We start from the raw sequence: 19601 nt of genomic DNA, 5'->3' as shown, positions 1-19601 counted from the left end.
TGAAGTGGTAAATGAACTTTTCGTCCGGCAATTTTGGTGTGAAGTCATACTTGTGATTTTGAAATCACGCATTTGATTTCAGACCTAATAATACATATGCAAAAATTTAAGCATGTTGATTTGTTTAGGGTAACCCAGAAAGTTGGAATTAAATTGATTGACAGATAAGTTGCGAAAAGACAACTAAACAAAATGGCGGACAGGTGAGGAGAAAGTAACAAGTTTTTAATTCAGAGTTTGAGGGAGAATGCTAAAAACAAACATACAAAAAAAACTAACAGGGGCAAAACAAGTGGCTAAAAGTCTGGCTTCCAAAAACGGATATGTAATTATGAACCATAAGCCCCGAATAAAATTGTCGAGGAGTTTTACACAACAGTTCTTATGAAAGACGGGGAAGATTACAAGTGTGATTGCTTTCGTGTAATGAGTTACTGCTGTCAGCTGACACCTAACAGAGAAAGAGTACAAACGCTCAATTATTGTTGAGAGATGTTTCAAAAGTTTTAAGGAACATCTAGAGGGAAAAGCTGGACGACTCCAGTGACGAGGCAAAGGCAAGCGGCCGAACTGGTAAGCCATGACACGAAATAAAAACAGCTAAAAAGGAAAACAGAGTCACATTTTTGCTTTTATATCATTAACTAGAAATCACACGATTTTTCCGGTGCAATTTGGGATAAAACAGCACGAATAAATTTTTCAAAGACTACAAATTTCATGAGTCTCACGGGCTCATGCAATTTGGTGAGCCTTTGAAAAATTAACTCGTGCTGATTTATCCCAAAATGCGCTCGAAATCATGTGATTACCTATACAAATTGCACTCAGTTCAATTGCAGTTATAAACTTTGATATGACAAGAGACAGTGCCCCGTTAATGAATAGTATCGTACCACACATACACATTAACACAGCTCTGACCGCTGTTGTTGATCTCACTGCAATCACTTAAATCTTGGCCATACCAAATTTGGAACCCTTGGTTCATTTTAACTGGTAGAGTCTTTGAGCTCGTGTTGAATATTATTTCTGTGGAGACGTCATCAAAGCCTTGAAGGTGGTAAATGTATTCAGTAGCGCACGTATGGCCGGGCTCGCCCATGTCTGCTGTTTCTCTCGTTGGTAAGAAAACAGTGCGGTTGATGTAAGTGACCAGAGTCATGAGGGTCTTCTTCCCGTAACTGGACACTTCACAACCCCAGAACGATCTGGTGCTCGAACTGTGGCAGGTCAAGGCACCCGAAATGTGAACAAGCTTCAAGGCAGAAATGGATCCAGCCTTTGCAATGGTAAATGATCCATGATCGTCATTACGTGTTCCAAAACAAAGAGGATTGGTATTTACCTTGAGCCAGCTCCCTATTTTAAAACCTTAAAAACAAGCAGATTTCGGAAATGTAGGCAGGATTAGCAAAAGGGGACGGGGAGTTAAAGTTTAGGGAGGGGTTGTCGGAGTAGTATTCACTTCATTGATCAGGGACTCGCGAGTAAATTTTTTTATGTCGTAAGAATTAGATAGAACCAGATATAAGTAGTGAAGGAAGCTTATTCATATGGTGAATGTATGAACAATTATTTCATCCAAAATGAAATAAAGTAGAATTGAAAAACCGAGAAACTGCGAACAGTATGAGGGGTAAAGATCTAAAAAATACCAAGGAAGGGTGCTTCCACTGTACATCTCCCCCCCCCCCCCCTCTTCATTTTGTATGGTTCTGGGCTGAGAAGGTGGAACATTCAATTTTAGGTCAGCGATCTCATATAAAACAAATATATAGAGTAAAGTCTATAGATATCATATTGTGCCAAGTACCATTCTCTTCATGCTTATTATTTAACTGCAGTTAAACCTTCCTTACCGTTCTCACAGTTATCACCCACAAATCCTTTCTGGCACAAGCAGCGGTATCCCTTGTCCGTAAATCCATTCTGACATTTACCATTACCAGAACACTTGGAATTGGAACAAAAGTTCTAAGAGTTAAAAAGGGAGAAGTGTTCGGTCACTTCGGATATTCAAACCCCAGTTTTAACGATCATTGATAATTTGAACGATATTTCAATACAAATCTATGCAAAACGATCTATACAGAAGCTCTAAGGTTTAAAAAGGAGAAGCCTTTGGTCGCTTTCTGATGTTGAAGTTCAAACGCCAGTTTTTACATTGTCATAAATAATATTATCGGTACCACTGATTTAAGGATGAAATTTTTTAAAATTCAGAGGGCCTTACTTTAGTTACACCATATATGAACCCATCTCTTGGCACCAGATCTCCGGGAAATTGTTGGTCGTCAGAGTCACTTAGTTCACAAACGTACTTGCCATCAGTGTTCTTGGGGCCAAGGTTATAAGAAACACAATCGTCCTCTAGGTAGCAGCTCAGTTGACAGTTGTTTTGAACCTCTAATGACAAATTCTTTATCAAGTGACCTGTGAGGGCCACTCCTTCAAACAGACCGGTGAATTCAAGTGCTCTGCAAGCCTCTGAAAGAAAGTCTGTTAACATGAGGCACATAATAATTATTGTGGGAGAAATTAACATCGGGCTGAATTTGCCGTGAGAGTAACAAGCAACTATAAACCATGGTATGTCAAAACTTCTTAAATTATTAGCTCAGTTTTGAGAATAATGAACAATTTGAGTCATTTTACATGTCGAAATTAGCTCCTAGAGTAAAAGTAAAATCTCAGCCACACTCCGCATTATGTTGTCTCGGTTTGTAGATCACAGAATTCGTACAATGAAACGCTTCTTCCTCCAGGTGAGACTCTTGTGTCTTGCTATTTATACCACCCCTCCTTTGTTGGAAGTATACCAAATAAGATATTACTGGAGTTACTCATTTGAGAATATTTGACGACCTACGGTAAAGTTCTTATATGGTCAAGTGAGCGAAAACAAACGGAAAGGGCTTAAAGGATTCTCCATCTCGTTTTTCAATTTCGGTTGCTTGTAGTGTAGAGAGGCGAACTTACTTCAAAATTGTTTTTCTCTTCAATTTAGGTATTTCCCTTGGATTTACTCTCCATAAATGGGAGCAGCTAATAATGGCGAGCAAAGTTGATTTTTTCTTGTCTTTACTTTTTGCATCTACTTTAGTCCAGTTAAGGAAGAGCTACATTATACACGATTGTGTAAACTGCGGTGTTAGTTTTCAAATTAGTAAGAGGACTTGCATTGGCAAGTTAGATTGTTTTGGTTTAAGGATAAAATGTGTGGACTAACGAGTGCCAAATCTTCGATAAAATACACTGACTAGATAGGCAGTTACCGAATTAAAAAAATGCAAGACTCTAATTCACTTTCTATTCCGCAGCGGTATCGCCCTGATATGTTGACAGTGGTGGAAGAGTAATGGAAGGGGCTGGTCATTTAATCTGTTAGATGTTTTCACTTTACGTAAGCCTTCACCTCAGTGCAACGGTTCGATTCACTTACCTACGGTTCGCACCGTGGTATTTATCCTGTACATAAGGACCGAAAATATCAGTAGTTTAAGCGTCACTCGCAAGTATCTCCTAGGTAGTCTCATTGGTTAGACGTTCTTTTTTTCAGAAGCACGCAGATTTCAACAAAGCGGGACGAAATCTCAAATCGTTGTTTACATATCCTAGCAACGTCGATGATGCTGTAAGAAGTGTAAATGAACGCTAATTAACTCACATTTTCTGCCCTCACCTGGTGATTAAAGTTATCCGATGGAAAGTTGTTTTGAAGAACTAATTTTTAATTTGTTATCCCCACAATCTCTTGATATTTCCAAAAACAAAATGAAAGTGAAATGAAGGAACTTTCAGAAGGAACTTGGAAACTTATTCTTGTCAGGTCCTGTCAATCTTATCAAAAACATCCTCTCGTTTTCTACTCTTCTAGGAGGATTGCTCGACAGTTTTAAATAGTGGTATTCCCAAACCATTCTATAGTGCATTCACGCTGATTAGGGGATGCAGTTCAGACGTCGACAAGATGAAAGCTGAAAATGTCTTCCTCTTCTGAATACTGAAAATATTCAAATAAGTCTACTCAAAGGTGTTCTTTAAAGTAATTCAAAAAAGCTTTTTGCCACAAGTCGTCGATAATCAATTTTTAATTTGGTCAAAGACAAATATGACAAGAATACTTCGTTAGGTTTACGTGCGCGGTTTTCACCTTAAAGTGCTATGAAAGTAGAAGTCATTTGCGCCAGAATCTTTATCGTTCGGGTATATTATTCTGCATATTCTAATAAAGGAGACAAATCAAGAAAAAAAATCTGTCAGTTTAAAGAAGGTCAGTACCGGGTCAGTAGAGAAACTAGAGACATATGAGCTTGTTTCTTTCTTGAACTGCTGGTGGAATGGCCTCTTCGTACAAACTGATCGATCTCGAGAACCTTCAAACTTCTTCAATGTACCTTAACCCCAAATAACTTTTGTCTCAGAGTTTTAATTGAAGTTTAATTCAGTGCCTCGTGCATAATACACATTGCGCTGCTAGCTGGCGTGATGGACGCAAAGGAACAATCTGTATTTAGAGCTGGTGGCAATATTTAGGTTTTAGGACATTTGTATTCATGAACGCTGACCACACCTCTTTTAAATATGCAACGTTAATCAAGACTCCAGCTGATATAACGATATTTAAAGACAACAAATGGATAAACTTTCTCCTATCAACACCTTGGTAGAATAGATAACTAATATCATGTCTTATAATGGCCATTTTGGCAAATGTACAGTTTTATAGATCGAAATTTTCAAGCGAGTGTCAAAATAATCCTTGACTGTTTTGTTTTTGCTTTTTCTCGCCACTCTCTTGACCAATCGTATACAAAACTAACACCGTTCACGACTCGGTCGCTCGTGTACGATCTCCCGCAATTAAGGCAGTTTGGTTGTCTTAGTTTGAGTTCTCATTGGCTTTTAAAGGCTGGTTTTCCTTCATTCTGCGCTCTATTTAGAAAAGAATACTAATTACTTTGTCAGAAAAAGTGTTCCAGCAACTGTTTTTGTTGAAGTGGGTCCACCTGGCTGGAACACAACAACTGAGAAATAAGAGAATCACAAGGTTTTAGGAATTGAATAGCTAACTCAAGATCCAGACTAAGTTTATCTGATCCGTATGGAGTTGACAGAGCTTATTTGCATCCGTATTTTATGTCTTCACTTTGTGCTTTGTAGATTTTGTTGCGATGAAAAAAAGCGAAGGAATGAAATGAACATTTCTCCTTTCTTTTCAGGACCCTTACGACGACTTTTTTGTTTAAATTATTTATTATCAGCTTATTTCTCTGCTGTAGTTCCAGTTTTGTTATCATTATCCTCTCTTCATCTCAACGCACAAGTACAATAGCCATTCCCTATGTTCAGTACATGCGGTATTTATTCTAGTTTCTAATTAGTCAGAGGTAATGAAATGTTTATTCGAGAGATGCATGTGAATTAGTTGGACATCAAGGTGATGATATTTGTGTAAATTGTTCTTCTTAAATTGTGATATTTGTGAGCCGTTCATTTTATCAGTCATTCATGACGAATCTCACTATATCATTGCAGTAGCTGTAATTTGTTCTTTCCATTTTTGCTTTTATATGAATATATTTGTATTTTTTTAAATATAACTTATATTGTATATTGTATGTGTAAATTGTAATTTGTGTTGTGGGCTCCTTTTGCATTTTATGTTTCCACACATATTTGTTATACTCAATTGTTTTAAGCAAGCCCCCATTCAAACCAGCTTGCAGCTGAACTTATAAACAAATGAAGGAAGAGGAAGTTACATATTGCCCTACAACGTGCTGTATGCGGCCTACCGAGGTGACTATACAGGTTATGAATTTTTCATCCAAATAATTGATATGCAAAAATTAAAAGGAAATTATATGTCACTCGGCATTAGATCCGTTAAACCTTAACTATAACTTTTATCCCCTCCGACTCGTTTTTATAAAGGAGAAAAAGCCCCTGTATTATTTTAGACTAATGACAACATATATTGCAATCAAATAACTTGTAAAACCAATTCTTCCCGTTGGTTTGTTGGGTTTGTCCTAAAATGCCTACCAGTACAAACTACTCCACATTTAGCTGAAGATACCAACTTCTTAAACTCCCGTCTAAATCTAGCATTCATTACACCATAAATTATAGGATTTACTGCACAGGATAAATACACAAGCGTGAAACAAATCCACGGATATTCAGGAGGAAGAGTGTCCATAACTTTTGCGAGGATCATTCCAATAACTTGGGTTGGAACCCAACAAAGAACAAAGCCAAGCATGACAAAGAAGAGCAGCTTGGTGGTGTTCAGTTCTTCACAATTTGGCCTTACGTCTCCTCGTTGTAATGAACATGTGACTGTCAGGGAGTGTCGGCGGACCGCTCTGTAAACCAAGAAATAGCACAGAAACATCAGGATAGACGGCAGAAGAAAACCAATTACAGCAACTACAAGAGGGACAAAACGAGGGAAACAAGTTCCTGCGTTTGGAATGTAGATGATTTCTCCTCCGCTGGCCCACACGTACAACTCACCAAAACAAAGTCCTACCAGCCATAACACAGATATCATGACAAATGTAGACCGTTTGGTAAATATTGATGGATATTTTCTTGGACGTACAATTCGAAAATATCGATTTGCTGCCGTCAGCGTCATGGTTTGTAAAGAAATAAAGGCCAGTGAGACTCCGAGGATGCCTTGGAATTTACACATTGTGTCACCCCATGACCAGTTAACAGTTATCAAAGCAGTGATCGTTAATGGCATGCACAATGTGGCCATGAAGATATCTGATATGGCCAGGTTTACAATGTACGCGTTTGTCAGAGTTCGAAGTCGCTGACTTCGATACACAACTGCTAACACCATGGAATTACCGATTACTGAGGTTAACGATATGATAAGAACGAGAAATGATTTAAACATCATGGCGGAAAGGGTCTTGGCGTCCATTGTAGGTCGGTCACCGAATAGCAGATCAAACGCATCTGAACTCGACTCAAATGTAATCGCTTTTTTCAATTTTCATGTTGGCTTTGTCAACTTGGGCCGCTGTTCATTGATGAATTAACCAGGAAATAGTATGATTGCTGCTAATTAAAATCCAAGGCACCTGTTTTTCCAACCGCGTAGCTTTCAAATTTTTCTTCACTGGATTAGACATTCCTGCTTTCTTTTTCTGCTAAGAAAATCTTAGGGAGGTCATTCATCTGAGGAAGGATCCTTTTCCCCGTTGTCTTTATCCATTGGTTTGTTTTTTTCGTTGTTGTTGCAAAGACTATTCAGTAAACCATAGAAATTATAAGCAGCTAAATAAACATTTAGTATTGAAGTGTCACTTTTGGTAAATATAGTCACTGGTCGTACAGAGTTAACATGAAATAATTTACAGTCGGAATGGTAAAGACAAAGGGAGACGAGTAAATTTCTGTTGAATTCATCACTTAAATAACCCCCACCCCCCCTAATGAATCATGGTTCTTTTTTTTTTTTTAATAAAAAATCACGAGGTTACTCGCATTATTTTTGTAAATAGATGGAGACTGATTCGGGGATTGAAGTGAGACCCGGAAGAAACCGCAAATGGAAAATAAACAAAGAGAATTTCATTAGGAAGCCGGCGGCTCGCTCAAAGAAAATACATCTCCGTAGAATTATTTGTCCAGCAGTTGTTCTGCTTCGGACGTGTTCGAGCTTTTTAATTTAAGACTGACGTAGTCAGGATTTTCCCCAATATAAGAAGTCCTTCTTCCCGAGTTACATCATTTACTTCGGCCAAAAGAAAATACTGAGACATAATTTGCTCTCGGCAACGTGGCTTAATTTCTTTGCTGACCAAACTTTGGCGTCTTTGCAAATAGATAAATTAAGAACGGGCATTTTCAAGTAAAGCCTAGTAAATCTAAAAATTGTTGTGCTCAAAGTTTCGCACATTAGCTTCGCCTTGTATCTCAGAGTTAAGTTATTTCTTGTTTCGAATTTTGTTTCCTTGAATTGAGCAAAGCTTCGTCGGCTCACCACAGTGAGAAGTTTTGATGTCAAGCAGCTGACCTGTGTTCGTTAACAGTTTGATGAAGGACTTCTGTTGATACTAGCCGCGTATTTTTCTAGAAATTCGGTTAATGAAATGATTTATTGACAACCGAAGCAGCACATGTAGGTTGGGGTAACGAGTGGCGACTGGGTTATGAGCGTCATATGAGAGGAATCTGGACACTACTCTTTCTGTCCAACATCCAACATGGTGTACATGTGATAAATAACACTTCCCGGACACTAAACAAGGATTGCATGAATGGCCTTACTTGTTCCTTTGTGATCCATTCAAAATGATGCAGCAGCGTTTAAACGGTTTGAAAAGCCGCAGTGATGAATCAAGGCTTCAAGCGGCCAAAGATCTGCAGCATTATGTGTCTACAGAACTCCGCGAAGCTTCTGCCGAGCAGTACACGAGTTTTATGGACGAACTTAATCATCACATTTTCGAAATGGTGTCGAGTTCTGATGCGAATGAAAAGAAAGGAGGAATTATGGCAATTGGTGAGTGATGTTATGATAAACTTTGTTCTTTTATGGCTCCATTGCTCATGTATTTGCGGAAAAGTTTTCAAATGCCTTCCAAGACTTGTTACGTACATGTAAATAAACAAAGATCATTCGGTTCGTGATCAGTTGATGATCTTAGACTCAGACTCCACCGGACAATTACTTCCTTACTTTGCTTTCTACACGACTGAACCATCGATGAAACTTAAATGAACATGACTTTCTACAGTTCATATATACAAAAACGTCACGTGTTTGAAGTTATTTTCATTCTGTTATAGTGGCTCTTATTGGCATCGACAATGGGAATACCACAAAAATGAGCAGGTTTGCCAATTACTTGAGAAACCTGTTACCGTCAAATGATCAAGTTGTGATGCAGATGGCTTCCAAGGCTATGGGAAGATTAGCTCTTACAGGAGGGACGTTTACTGCTGACTATGTGGAGTTCGAGGTGAAGAGGGCGTTAGAGTGGCTTGGAGGTGACAGAAATGAAGGTCGTCGACATGCTGCTGTAAGTACATACACCATTATCCAAGCTTTTTCAGCAAGAGGCTATATTCTACTCAAGTGGAGTTTGCGTCTGCTAACTATAACTCTAATATTAATTTTTATGATGTTTTCTCGTATTGTCTCTTTTAGTGATATTTTGTGGTTCAGAAGGGGGTAATTTTCTAAATTTTATTGCTGTGAAGGATTCTGCTTCTCAGTTGAAAACTTTTATCATCATTCTGTTACAGGTGTTGGTCTTGAAGGAACTGGCACTGAATGCTCCAACATTCTTCTTTCAACAAATTCAGCCTTTTTTTGAGAATATTTCAAATGCTGTACGAGACCCAAAGGTAAATTTGGTTCAAGACATTAAGAATCTTGATAAGCATGATTTGCCATAATTATTGCAATAGTTACAAATTAGAATTGAGGTTCTGTATGTAGCAAAGAAAGTGTTCACAGGTTGATTTTCATCTCATGTAATGTTTATAGCAAGCAATCCGTGAGGGTGCAGTGGAAGCCTTGCAAGCCTGTCTTGTTATTTTGGCTCAGAGAGAAACAAAGGAAATTCAGCAACGCCCCATCTGGTACACTGTAAGTCTTATGCGGAAAATCTTTTTTTAATATGTGTACATGTACAAAGTGATGAGCACTTTCACTGCAAAACAAATTTCATGGCACATTACTGGTAAGTGGAGTGCTTAATGTCTGTTGATAATCTTATGTAGTGACAGCATTCTCCCTTATTTTAAGCAAGACAGGTAAATTTTCAAAACAGTAAAGCAATACTTTTAAACAATACTGTTGAATGATTTGAAGAGATATAGTTGGTAGTAAGAGGTACTGGACTATAATAGGCCAGTGGTCTCTATTATGACTACACATTTATATATTGGGACTACTTGACTAAGATCTTGCACTACACTGTACAAGCTCCTTTTTTGAAAAGCTCTTATTATTTTACTTTTTTAGCAAATCTATTCTGAGGCAAAGAGAGGGTTTGAGGACACTCTTAACACCAAAGAAAAGGGTGTTGTTCTCACAAAAGATGACAAAGCTCATGGATCTCTGCTTATAATGAATGAACTGATAAGAAGTGCAAGCATTGAAGGAGAGGTTGGCATGACATCTGTAAATTGTAATAATGGTGTGAATCCTGTATGAGATAATCATCAAACTAACACTCAAATCCTATGATATTGCTAGCCAGTTCTTTTAGATTTTGTATAATCTTTTCAGTTCAAGGTGATGTATGTAACCCCTTTGACCCCTAAGAGCAACTAGAATCTAATTTCTCCCCACAAAGTCACCCCTGAATCATACATTGAAGTCTTCAGATCACCAACTAAAAAAATTCTAGATTGTAATTTAACAAATGTAAAGGGTAAAGTCATTGATAAAAAACCAAAAAGAAGGATAAAAAGAACGAAATAAAACAAACAAAGTAAATGTCTTAATGTGAACAAATTGTGCATGCAATTCATAAATACCTATGTCATGTCTCTTTAAACCCAGGAAAGCAACTGTGTTCCATTTTTTTTTTATTTGTATAAACCCTTTACCTCCCATAAAAGAGAATTTCCCCTTACAATATCAATACTGTATGAAGTATAGCAGTCATGAGAATGAAGAAAAATATAAATTTGGGGATTACTAGTTAATTCAATACCAAATTCTTTGAACTAATATCATAAGAATTGTATGGCAGACCATAAGGAGAATTACTTTTGAGATCTGAGAGTAAAAGGGTTAAGGGATTTGAGTCAAGTTTTATTTTACCATTACAGAGAGCCAAACAGGAATTAGAAGAAATCTACTGTGATCAAACCCAAACTCAATTTAGTCTGGATGATCTAGGCATTAATTCTCCCAAGAGTAAGTTTGCTCTGCAGACTGGGTACCAACATCAGAGATCATTGGCTTTACTTGGAGGGGGAGGGATGGCAGAAACTATCTGTCATAGTAAAGTTTGTAAAGATTTCATGGATGACCACTTTGAAGAGGTGAATATGTTGTTGCTTTTATATTTCTTGAAGTGTGAAGTATACTGGGTTTTTGTGCATGTGCAGTACTGTAACAGTGTGTCAGTCTGTACACAAGTTGACAAAGTGCTGACTAAGGGGTGACCATGGTCAGACTTGCTCTCTTTCTTGTGAGAGTAGCAGTGCTTGTGGTCAGTTGTGGGTGGAGAAGCTAGCATTACCAAGCAGAATGTGAGATTGTGGGACAGTTTGGAACTCAGCCATTTATAGACACTGTTAAGTAGAATGCATAGTTAGGGAGAAGAGGGGAATCATTCTCAGGAAAACTGGGCAGAAAACTTTTGTCAACAGATTGCTTTGGGTCAATACGACATTTGAGAGAGCGCTAAATGAGCTGTAATTTGAGAGAGCTGTAAATGAATTCAAATTGAGCATGCTCATAATTTTTTGCTACAAGTTATGTTCATGTAATGGTGTTCTGTAAACTTTGCTAAACTGTGTGGAGCTAAAAAGAGTATTTATAGATCTATATATTACATTGGATATTTGAATACAATTTGTTTGTACTCCTCCTTACCCATTTTTCTTCTTAATTCTTTGTATGCATGTTCTTTAGGTGTGCAAACTGGTTCTAAGATACAAAACAACACGGAACAGCTCCATCCAACAGATGCTATTGACCATTCTGCCCAGACTTGCTGCATTTCAACCAAAACGATTTGTTAAAAGGTAAGTTAAGCATTTGTTTGAATTGGATATTTGCTAACCTGTATGATCCTATCTGGAAAAGTTGTGAGTTCCTTCTTGATTGATGAACACAGAGAGTCAGCAAATTGTTACTGACAGTATTAAATGATATCTGTAATTTTTGTCAATGAAAGTGAATTCTGTGCTGAAAAGAGCATGAACAAAGACTTGTGAGTATTTTGGACAGGATTTATAGATACTAATTATTAATTTTCTTTCTTCTATTTTACATAAATTTCATGTTTACTTTATGCTTAATGTACACATGGCTTTGGGTGTGATATTGATTGTAAATTGATGATTTTTAGATACCTCAGAGAGACTATGGACTACTTAAGTGTTGCTCTTAGAAGAGTAAGTAAAACATAACAAAATTATCATGTGTTGTACATGTGCATGACTGTACTTTTTGAAAATTACAGGTTAGAGTGCACAACTTTAACTTCAAGTTGATATGTCATGTTTATGTGAATTGCAGAGTTTTTGATAAGAAATGGTTTAGCAGGAGATTTAGTATAAGTAGTAATAAAACATTCTCCCTGATTGGGAAAAGTTAAGGCTATTGAAATTTTCTCAGAGGATTCTGCCTTGTTAAGTGGGGAATTCTGACTAATGAATAGAGAATTCTACTTGTACTTGAAAGTAGAGAATTTTGCCTAGTAGGGGAGAGTTCTGATAGATAAACATATAATTCTCTTATCTCTCATTGAAGGGCCTGTTCATGAAAACAAATTTTTCCTAGTTACGGTGTATTTTGGGAATTAATGAATAAAGAACATGCTGAAATGTACTTCGTATTTTTTTATCTGTAAATATGAAATACTTTCTTACTGTAGCACAAAACATGTGTACTGAAAAGATTGTCAATGGTAGATTTTTCATTTTAAAGGAAAGAGAGCGGTCTTCAGCTTTCAAAGCAATTGGATTGATAGCCATTGCTGTACGACAAGATGTTGAGAAGCACAGGGGACCTGTGTTTGAGCAAGTCAAAGTTCTTCTTCCAATGAAGGATCTTGGGCATAAGTGAGTGAAGAGATTCTAGTTCAGTAAATTCTACTTGTCTCTACTCTTTTCAGTTACAAAGTTTTGTACGTATACACATCATCCCTAAGTAAGAAGGATCTAAATGCAAATGTGTACCTGGAAATTGCAAGGGGCCTGAGGAATGGTTGTCATGGTATTTGCTATGGCCACAGGGCATATTGCTCATTGGAGCTGGTTCATTTACATTTTTTATTTTTTTCATTGTTGCATCATCTTTCAGTTTTACTGCATATCACACATTCATGTCAACTTACATGTACCAATGATATTCCTGTAACTGTCATCTTTTCAGGCGTCAAAAAGCAGTGACTGTTGATCCAATGGTGTTTGCCTGTGTTGCAATGATGTCAAGAGCCATCGGACCAAAGATCTCAAAAGAAGTTAAAGACCTTTTAGAGCCAATGTTATCTGTTGGGCTGAGGTAAAGTATACACAGCTGTACTCGGTACATGTAATACTAAAAGTAATGGTGATAATTTTGATGTAGTGAATCACATTTGGAGTGTGAGAGTTATTTTCTTTGACAATTTTTATTAAGTAAATGGCCCTAAGGATTAATCCCCTTGATAAAGGTGTTCAACTTCTTTTAGCCTGGGAGCAGGTCTTATTGTTAGCCCTCTGCCCCCTTGGAAGATTTTAGATGAGTTTGGGAGCAGTTTGCAGGGGGTCTGGCTTCATTAGACCCCTTGCATACCTCTTGCCGCCTTAAATTTCTCAAGGCCTCTTACTTTCCGGTGGGCAAAGAAAGACCCATGCTGAAGGGCTACCAATAACAGCCTGTTCATGTCACCGAACCTCACTGTTAGTACATGTAGATGTTCAGTGTAGGTCTGTTGGTGAGCATTGATGATTATTCTCATACTGAATATGATTTAATGTGAATCTCTTCAACTAGTCATGATGGACCTGATTATAACATGAACCTAGCTCTCATATTATATTATTTTATTTGTAATATCACAGCCCAGCCCTTACAGCATGTTTACATGACTTAGCACACCAGGTACCACAACTAAAGAAAAGTATTCAAGGTTTGTGCCAAATGAAAACTCAATAACAAATGCATGATTGTATTTTTTTGCTCATGTATTGATTCTGTGGCTGACTTTTTCCTTTTGCTTTTGGATTTGAAGTAAAACTTACTGTGACAATTATTTTTAGCTTGGTGACTATCATGAAGGGCTAACCTGTTACACAAATCTGGTTGTAATTTTTAATTTTTTTATTTTGTTTTCAACTTTCAGATGGTCTCCTCAAAATGCTCTCTACTATCTTGATGAACAAGCCTCCACGACATCCTGGAGCACCGAGAAATGCCACACCCACTTTAACTCCTTCAGGTGAGGCTGGGTAATTGTTCAGTAGTGTTAAACTTAATGTATATGAGCATCTGTTGAGGAATGCATTCATTACCCTTGATCTAAGACCAAGTGTTCTTGTTACTTGGAAATCAGCAAAACATTTTTGGTCATGGCTTTCTGGCTCACAAACTGGGACTGTTGTATGGATACATGTGCTCACTGCACCTTCCCTGATCTTCTCTATGGCTTAGTCATCAACTAACAGGCCAACTTGATAAAAACATTTTCATGTACTTCAAGCTAAGATATCACAATCATCAAATGTTGAATATAAAAGCAGTCTCTGGGTAGCCATCTTTGTAAGACATGGAGTGCTTGACCACTACCAGTACATATCCTATTACTTTAATTGTAGAGATAAAAACAAGGCGATAAAAACTCCACTAAGTCAATACAAAAGTAAAAATTATGAAAAAGAAATTAATTCAGTTAACCCAAAAACTGCTTGAGGTTTTTGTTTCTGTGTTTATTTGGAAAATTCAGTTGTATTTCAACAGTGCAGTTCGGTATGTTTAAGTGTTCAAAAGCATCAGTTTTGGTAGTTATAGATGATCCTTTTGGTGCTTGAAACTTGGTACTAGATAGCTCACTAAATCTTGAAGGTTGCTTGATAAAGGATTTACTCAAGAGAATTTGCTTGTAGAACTCTTTTAGCATCCCTTACATCTTTGAGAAGACTCTTGTGTTTACTGGGAAAAGTCAGTTGCATTTCAAAAGTGAAGTAACAATCCTCTGAGAGCTTCAAATCCAGAGCCAAACATCATGTGCTCTGCCACTGAGCCATCATATTAACCTTGTGCATGCACAGTAAATGTCAGAGGGTGATTTGGGACAGGAAGAAAAACAAACCTTCCCACATAACCCTTTAAACCCTAAGAATGACTTGCAACTAATTTCTCATTACAAAATCACCCCTGAATCACATGTTAAGGTCATGAGAATAAAGGAAATGATCACTAATGTTAAAGAAGCTTTTGATTGGTAAACAAATTCTCCTTGTTGGCACCTCAAGAAATGTATAAAGAGCACTATGGGGAATGTAAATATCTTATTTTAGGGTGTAAAGGGCAAATGGAAGCCTAAGTTAAAAGTCATCAAGTTGTAAGAAAAGTGTGAGTATCCAATGTACTGATACTGATTAACTTTTGTACTTATTAGCTTTTGTGCTGACATGGAAATTTTTATTATTTTTTCTTTTTTCAGCCTCATCTCATTCACTGTTTGACACTCTGGATGTGACCAGCACTGTCTTGGCTTTAAGGACCTTGGGTACCTTTGATTTTGATGGTGAGAGCTCATTGTAAGGAGTTCTGGATAGTGCCAACAACCATCCAAAATTTAAAAAAAATTGAGTAATGTACAATAGTCTTATTTATTTACATTTCAAAATTGAACAGTCATTCACTAAAACTACTTGACATGTGGTTAATGGTTGTTTCATTAGAATTGATTTACTTCTGATTGGTGTTCTCTCGACCACCATTTAAGTTGAATCCCTTTGTTTTATGATGAAGAATGCAATATGTGGCTTTCAGTTGAGGGTTGTCCAATACCACGGGTCATAATGAGTCGTAAAACTGACTTGATGATGAGTATGGTCCGTATGGGTAGTGTAATGTATCCATGAACAAGCATTAACACTGTATGGGTGAATGTACTCTTCACCTACAGGACATCTGCTGGCTCATGGAAATCTTGTTCGTCATTGTGCTGATACCTTTCTGGCAAGTGAGCATAAGGATATCCGCATAGAAGCTGTCAGAACTTGCTCTAGGCTCTTGTCACCATCTCTCCATGTAAGTGGTAATTGTTGTGTTTACTTATAACAACAAAACAGGGGAAATGGTCATTTTAATAATAATTATATATTACAGTTGAGTTTTTGAGTTTAATCTCAAAGTGTGGCTAACAAGAAGGATGAACAAGTCATGATATTACTGATCAGAAATATTTGCATAGAGCTGTACATGCAAGCAGTTTCTGTTTCATGAAGCCACATGCAAGCAATTTTTCCTTTGGTATTGTTTTGCGGACAAGAGTGAAATCATTTCCTCAAAACTTCCTGGAACATCTTGACCCTTGATTTACAATCCTCAATTCTTGCTACTTGAGCCTGAATTTTCAATAGTTTCAAAGTTGAGGATTGAGTTTTGAGTGGAGACTGTCAAGTCACATTTGAGCAGTACTATGAGTGCAGTATGTTATTCAGCCTTATCTGCATAATGCTTGTTTTGCAGCCTATGGTTGTACCACATGCTCCTCTTCATCATGCCAACATCAGTGCCAGCTCAACACAAGTTGTGTCTGAGGTGTTGTCTAAGATGTTGATGGTGGGAATAACTGACCCAGGTATGCTTTAGATTTCTTTTTTTTTTTTTTTTGAGGTACCTAGGGTGCTTTTTTGCTGCTTTTCCACAGTCATCCTCACAGCTTTGCATAATTGTGCTGACATTAATTGCTTTGAAATGATTGATTTGTTGGTTTTGATGTTATTTCTGGCAGTCTCTTGTATAATTATGATGCTGTAGGTTGCAAAAACCCACTGGCTGTCAAACCGTTTTGGATTGGCTATGTCGTGAATTGTGATCAAAGACAGATAATAAGTCTTTTGAACTGATTCTAATGTTAAGAAAATTGGCTCATATATGTCTCAGAATGCTGGACATCTCGTCTCAGTGAGTTTCAAACTTCAAAACTTTACATGGGAGCATAGGGCATTTATTCCAATTCTTCTCAGTTCACATCGTACATTTTATAACATTTTCTTATCACAACCTGTTCATACATGTAACATGAAAAAAAAATTCATGCAAACCATGATACAGGAAGCACTATGAAGGTTTTGTATGTGTACATAATTTTTTGCAACTGTTTTGGCCGCAGACCCAGACATTCGTTTTTGTGTGTTGTCATCCTTGGATGAGAGATTTGATGCACACCTAGCCCAGGCAGAGAACTTATCAGCTTTGTTTGTGGCTCTTAATGATGAGGTATGTTTGATTGAAACAGAAACTTACTGTACAACTATACACTGTGTACATTTGCAGTTTATTGTCATAGTATTTATATATGTTGATTGATATACTGTAACTTTTATCTGAGTGGGTTGAAGTTGGTTATCATTATTAACAGGAGTTTGAAATTCGTGAACATGCCATCTGTACAATTGGAAGGCTTAGCAGTTTGAATCCAGCTTATATCATGCCATCACTGAGGAAAACTCTTATTCAGGTACAGCAGTTATTAATAGTATTTTTTCTCAGTAACCTGTAGTTGTTGGTATCACAATGTTAATTTCATTGGATTTTTATACTTTGTATCTATCAAACAGTTGGTATTTATTGTTGCTCACCTCAATTCTATATGTTTTTATTGGAGTCATATAGAAATTGTTTTTGCTCAAGACGAAGGGGTCTCTAAAAATTTCTCTATAATTAACAATTGTTTGCCAAGGGCACAGTGAATGTTGTTGAATAATCCCGAGATTCAGCAATATTCACTGAGCCTGAATCAAATAATTGTTTTTATGAGTATATTAATTGCTTTCATTGGTGCCTTTTGAATTCTGTTGTTCGTTTTGATGAAGAAACCATTCTGATTCAATTGTTTTCATCACTTGTATCAAGATAAAGAACCAGTTTTCACTGGAATTTGATAGGTTCATTTAATTAAATTCATTTAATTAAAACCTCTTTCTTTTGAAAAGGGTTTCTCCAAACTTAATAGCATCTTTTGTGTTCTTTTGAATTAAATTTTTGTTACCTTGTTCATCACTTCCTCAGTAACACTGACAAAACACTAGGCAGCCATTTTTAAATTTAGTACTCCTGCTAAATATGACTTATACCTAAACCAATCAGAGGGGACACATCTCTATAATCACCAGAGTAATTATACTAACATACTTGTATAGTAAGCTGCACATGTTCCTGAATTGATAACATAAGGTTCTTTTTCGCAGACATAAGTACTGTCTGCAAAAAATTAATTACTGTACCTATGGAGTCCCAAAGTGAATGATACTTGCCTATAATATACCTGTAGGAGGGGGGTTCTGAACATTGCATACTGCAAAAAATTCTGCAAATCTGGTAAATAAATATAACAAAAAAGAATCAGTGAATACCACAAGGAGTCAATAACAAGAAGAAAGACGAGGTCATGCTGAAACCACCACAACTCTGTATGTTATGGTTCTAATAGCAAATAACACAGAAATAACAATGATGAACATTACATCAGGTAATTGTTTCTGAAACACTGGAAACAGGAAAAGGCTGGGAACAGGGTGAAAGACTTGGAGGACAGTTTTCAATACCCTCCAAAATGAATAAAAAAACTGCATCACACAGGTTCTAAGAATACTGTGAGATTAAAATTTTTGAAATACCACATGATAAAATGTCCAATTAACTGAAATCCCCAGAGTCTTCCTGTTTTAGACTTACATGTATTTGCCAACTTGTGTGAATGGCTACACAAGTTAGAAGTCATTTGCATTAAGAAACAGGAATTCATCAATGTATGTTTTTCCTGGAGGGTTATGATTTTAGATGTTTTCAATTGTCAGTTATGTTTGTGACATATGGCAATTTTGTACATGTACACTTTAGATATTGACTGAGCTAGAATACAGTGGAGTGGGACGCAACAAGGAACAGAGTGCTCGTATGCTGGGTCATTTAGTATCCAATGCACCAAGACTAATTAGGCCTTATATGGAACCAATCCTCAAGGTCAGAATATGTAACAACCTTTTACTGGGAATGTTAAAAGTTTGTAAACAAGTACACAAGTTTTGCTAAAATTAATTTCATTTGACCAGCAGATGAAAATCAAGTTATGCAAAGATCATTGTAGGTGTACTATAATTTAAAGGCAGAAAGGAAGCCTGAAAAATTCAGGTTTTGGTGTGATTCTAATGTGTGCCTCCTACAGTATGCTTGGGTACTATCATTCTTGATTTGCCTGCCCCACCAGTATCTATGAGTTTGAATCCTGCCAAAGTCTGAATTTTTTCAGGCTTCTTTTTAGCAATATTATTGCTTAAATTGCACACTTGTGAAAATTATTGCTTTACTTTCTGTGAACACACAGATATGAAAGAAAAATGAATTGTATGGCACAAGCACCATTTCTGTTTGTTTGTCTTGTATGGCTGCCTTGTTGAGAAAATTAATTTGTTTTTTTAACAGGCGCTGATTCCAAAGCTAAAAGACCAAGATCCCAATGTAGTTATAAGTGTATTGGCTGCCATCGGAGAACATGCTCAGGTATCATTCAGAGAAACAAACATCTTTTACATCACTTAAACTGTGGGTCTAGATAAGGCAATTTTACTTCCAAGGGTGCTTGAACTTGGTAAGAAATTGGTGTATAGTGCAAAATTTTAGTCAGTACAATTATTATGTTTTTTTTAAAGTAGTAAGTTTCTAA

General features: G+C 36.9%; 3 protein-coding genes across 4 annotated transcripts in view; 1 reads left to right on the top strand and 2 right to left on the bottom strand.

Moving 5' to 3' along the window:
- Positions 1-204: 204 nt before the first annotated feature.
- LOC113680221 (uncharacterized) lies at positions 205-3677 on the bottom strand. 2 transcript variants are annotated; one of them, XM_089180659.1, is made up of 5 exons: positions 3446-3677; positions 2237-2502; positions 1863-1977; positions 969-1374; positions 205-451 (listed from the first exon to the last, which is right to left on the bottom strand). In XM_089180659.1, the coding sequence occupies exons 1-5, from the start codon at positions 3537-3539 to the stop codon at positions 226-228; spliced, it is 1107 nt and encodes a 368-aa protein (XP_089036785.1). In that variant the 5' UTR covers positions 3540-3677; the 3' UTR covers positions 205-225. The 2 variants fall into 2 exon arrangements, with proteins under 2 accessions (XP_089036785.1, XP_027053036.2); XM_027197235.2 differs by having other exon boundaries at positions 205-1374; positions 2237-2490.
- A 2312-nt stretch (positions 3678-5989) lies between these two features.
- Positions 5990-6946, bottom strand: LOC113680209 (melatonin receptor type 1A). Its single transcript, XM_027197226.2, has one exon. It carries the CDS (start codon positions 6944-6946, stop codon positions 5990-5992), a length of 957 nt encoding a protein of 318 aa, XP_027053027.2.
- A 1209-nt stretch (positions 6947-8155) lies between these two features.
- LOC113680191 (serine/threonine-protein kinase mTOR) overlaps positions 8156-19601 on the top strand; it is a 31017-nt gene continuing 19571 nt past the window's right edge. Inside the window, exons 1-19 of the mRNA XM_089180642.1 lie at positions 8156-8533; positions 8821-9053; positions 9280-9381; positions 9524-9625; positions 10004-10147; positions 10819-11034; positions 11630-11742; positions 12069-12114; positions 12650-12783; positions 13097-13225; positions 13768-13835; positions 14049-14144; positions 15369-15452; positions 15837-15961; positions 16403-16514; positions 17049-17155; positions 17298-17396; positions 18779-18901; positions 19361-19438. Of these exons, the coding sequence (XP_089036768.1) occupies positions 8323-8533; positions 8821-9053; positions 9280-9381; positions 9524-9625; positions 10004-10147; positions 10819-11034; positions 11630-11742; positions 12069-12114; positions 12650-12783; positions 13097-13225; positions 13768-13835; positions 14049-14144; positions 15369-15452; positions 15837-15961; positions 16403-16514; positions 17049-17155; positions 17298-17396; positions 18779-18901; positions 19361-19438 (2322 nt within the window). The 5' untranslated portion in view covers positions 8156-8322. The remainder of the gene's footprint in view (positions 8534-8820; positions 9054-9279; positions 9382-9523; positions 9626-10003; positions 10148-10818; positions 11035-11629; positions 11743-12068; positions 12115-12649; positions 12784-13096; positions 13226-13767; positions 13836-14048; positions 14145-15368; positions 15453-15836; positions 15962-16402; positions 16515-17048; positions 17156-17297; positions 17397-18778; positions 18902-19360; positions 19439-19601) is intronic.

This window comes from Pocillopora damicornis, chromosome 8, assembly GCF_964200805.1.
Source record: "Pocillopora damicornis chromosome 8, jaPocDami1.2, whole genome shotgun sequence".
In the NCBI taxonomy this organism is placed as follows: Eukaryota; Metazoa; Cnidaria; class Anthozoa; order Scleractinia; family Pocilloporidae; genus Pocillopora; species Pocillopora damicornis.
Note: the sequence above shows the minus strand (reverse complement) of the source record. Positions and strands in the feature narration are given on the sequence as shown.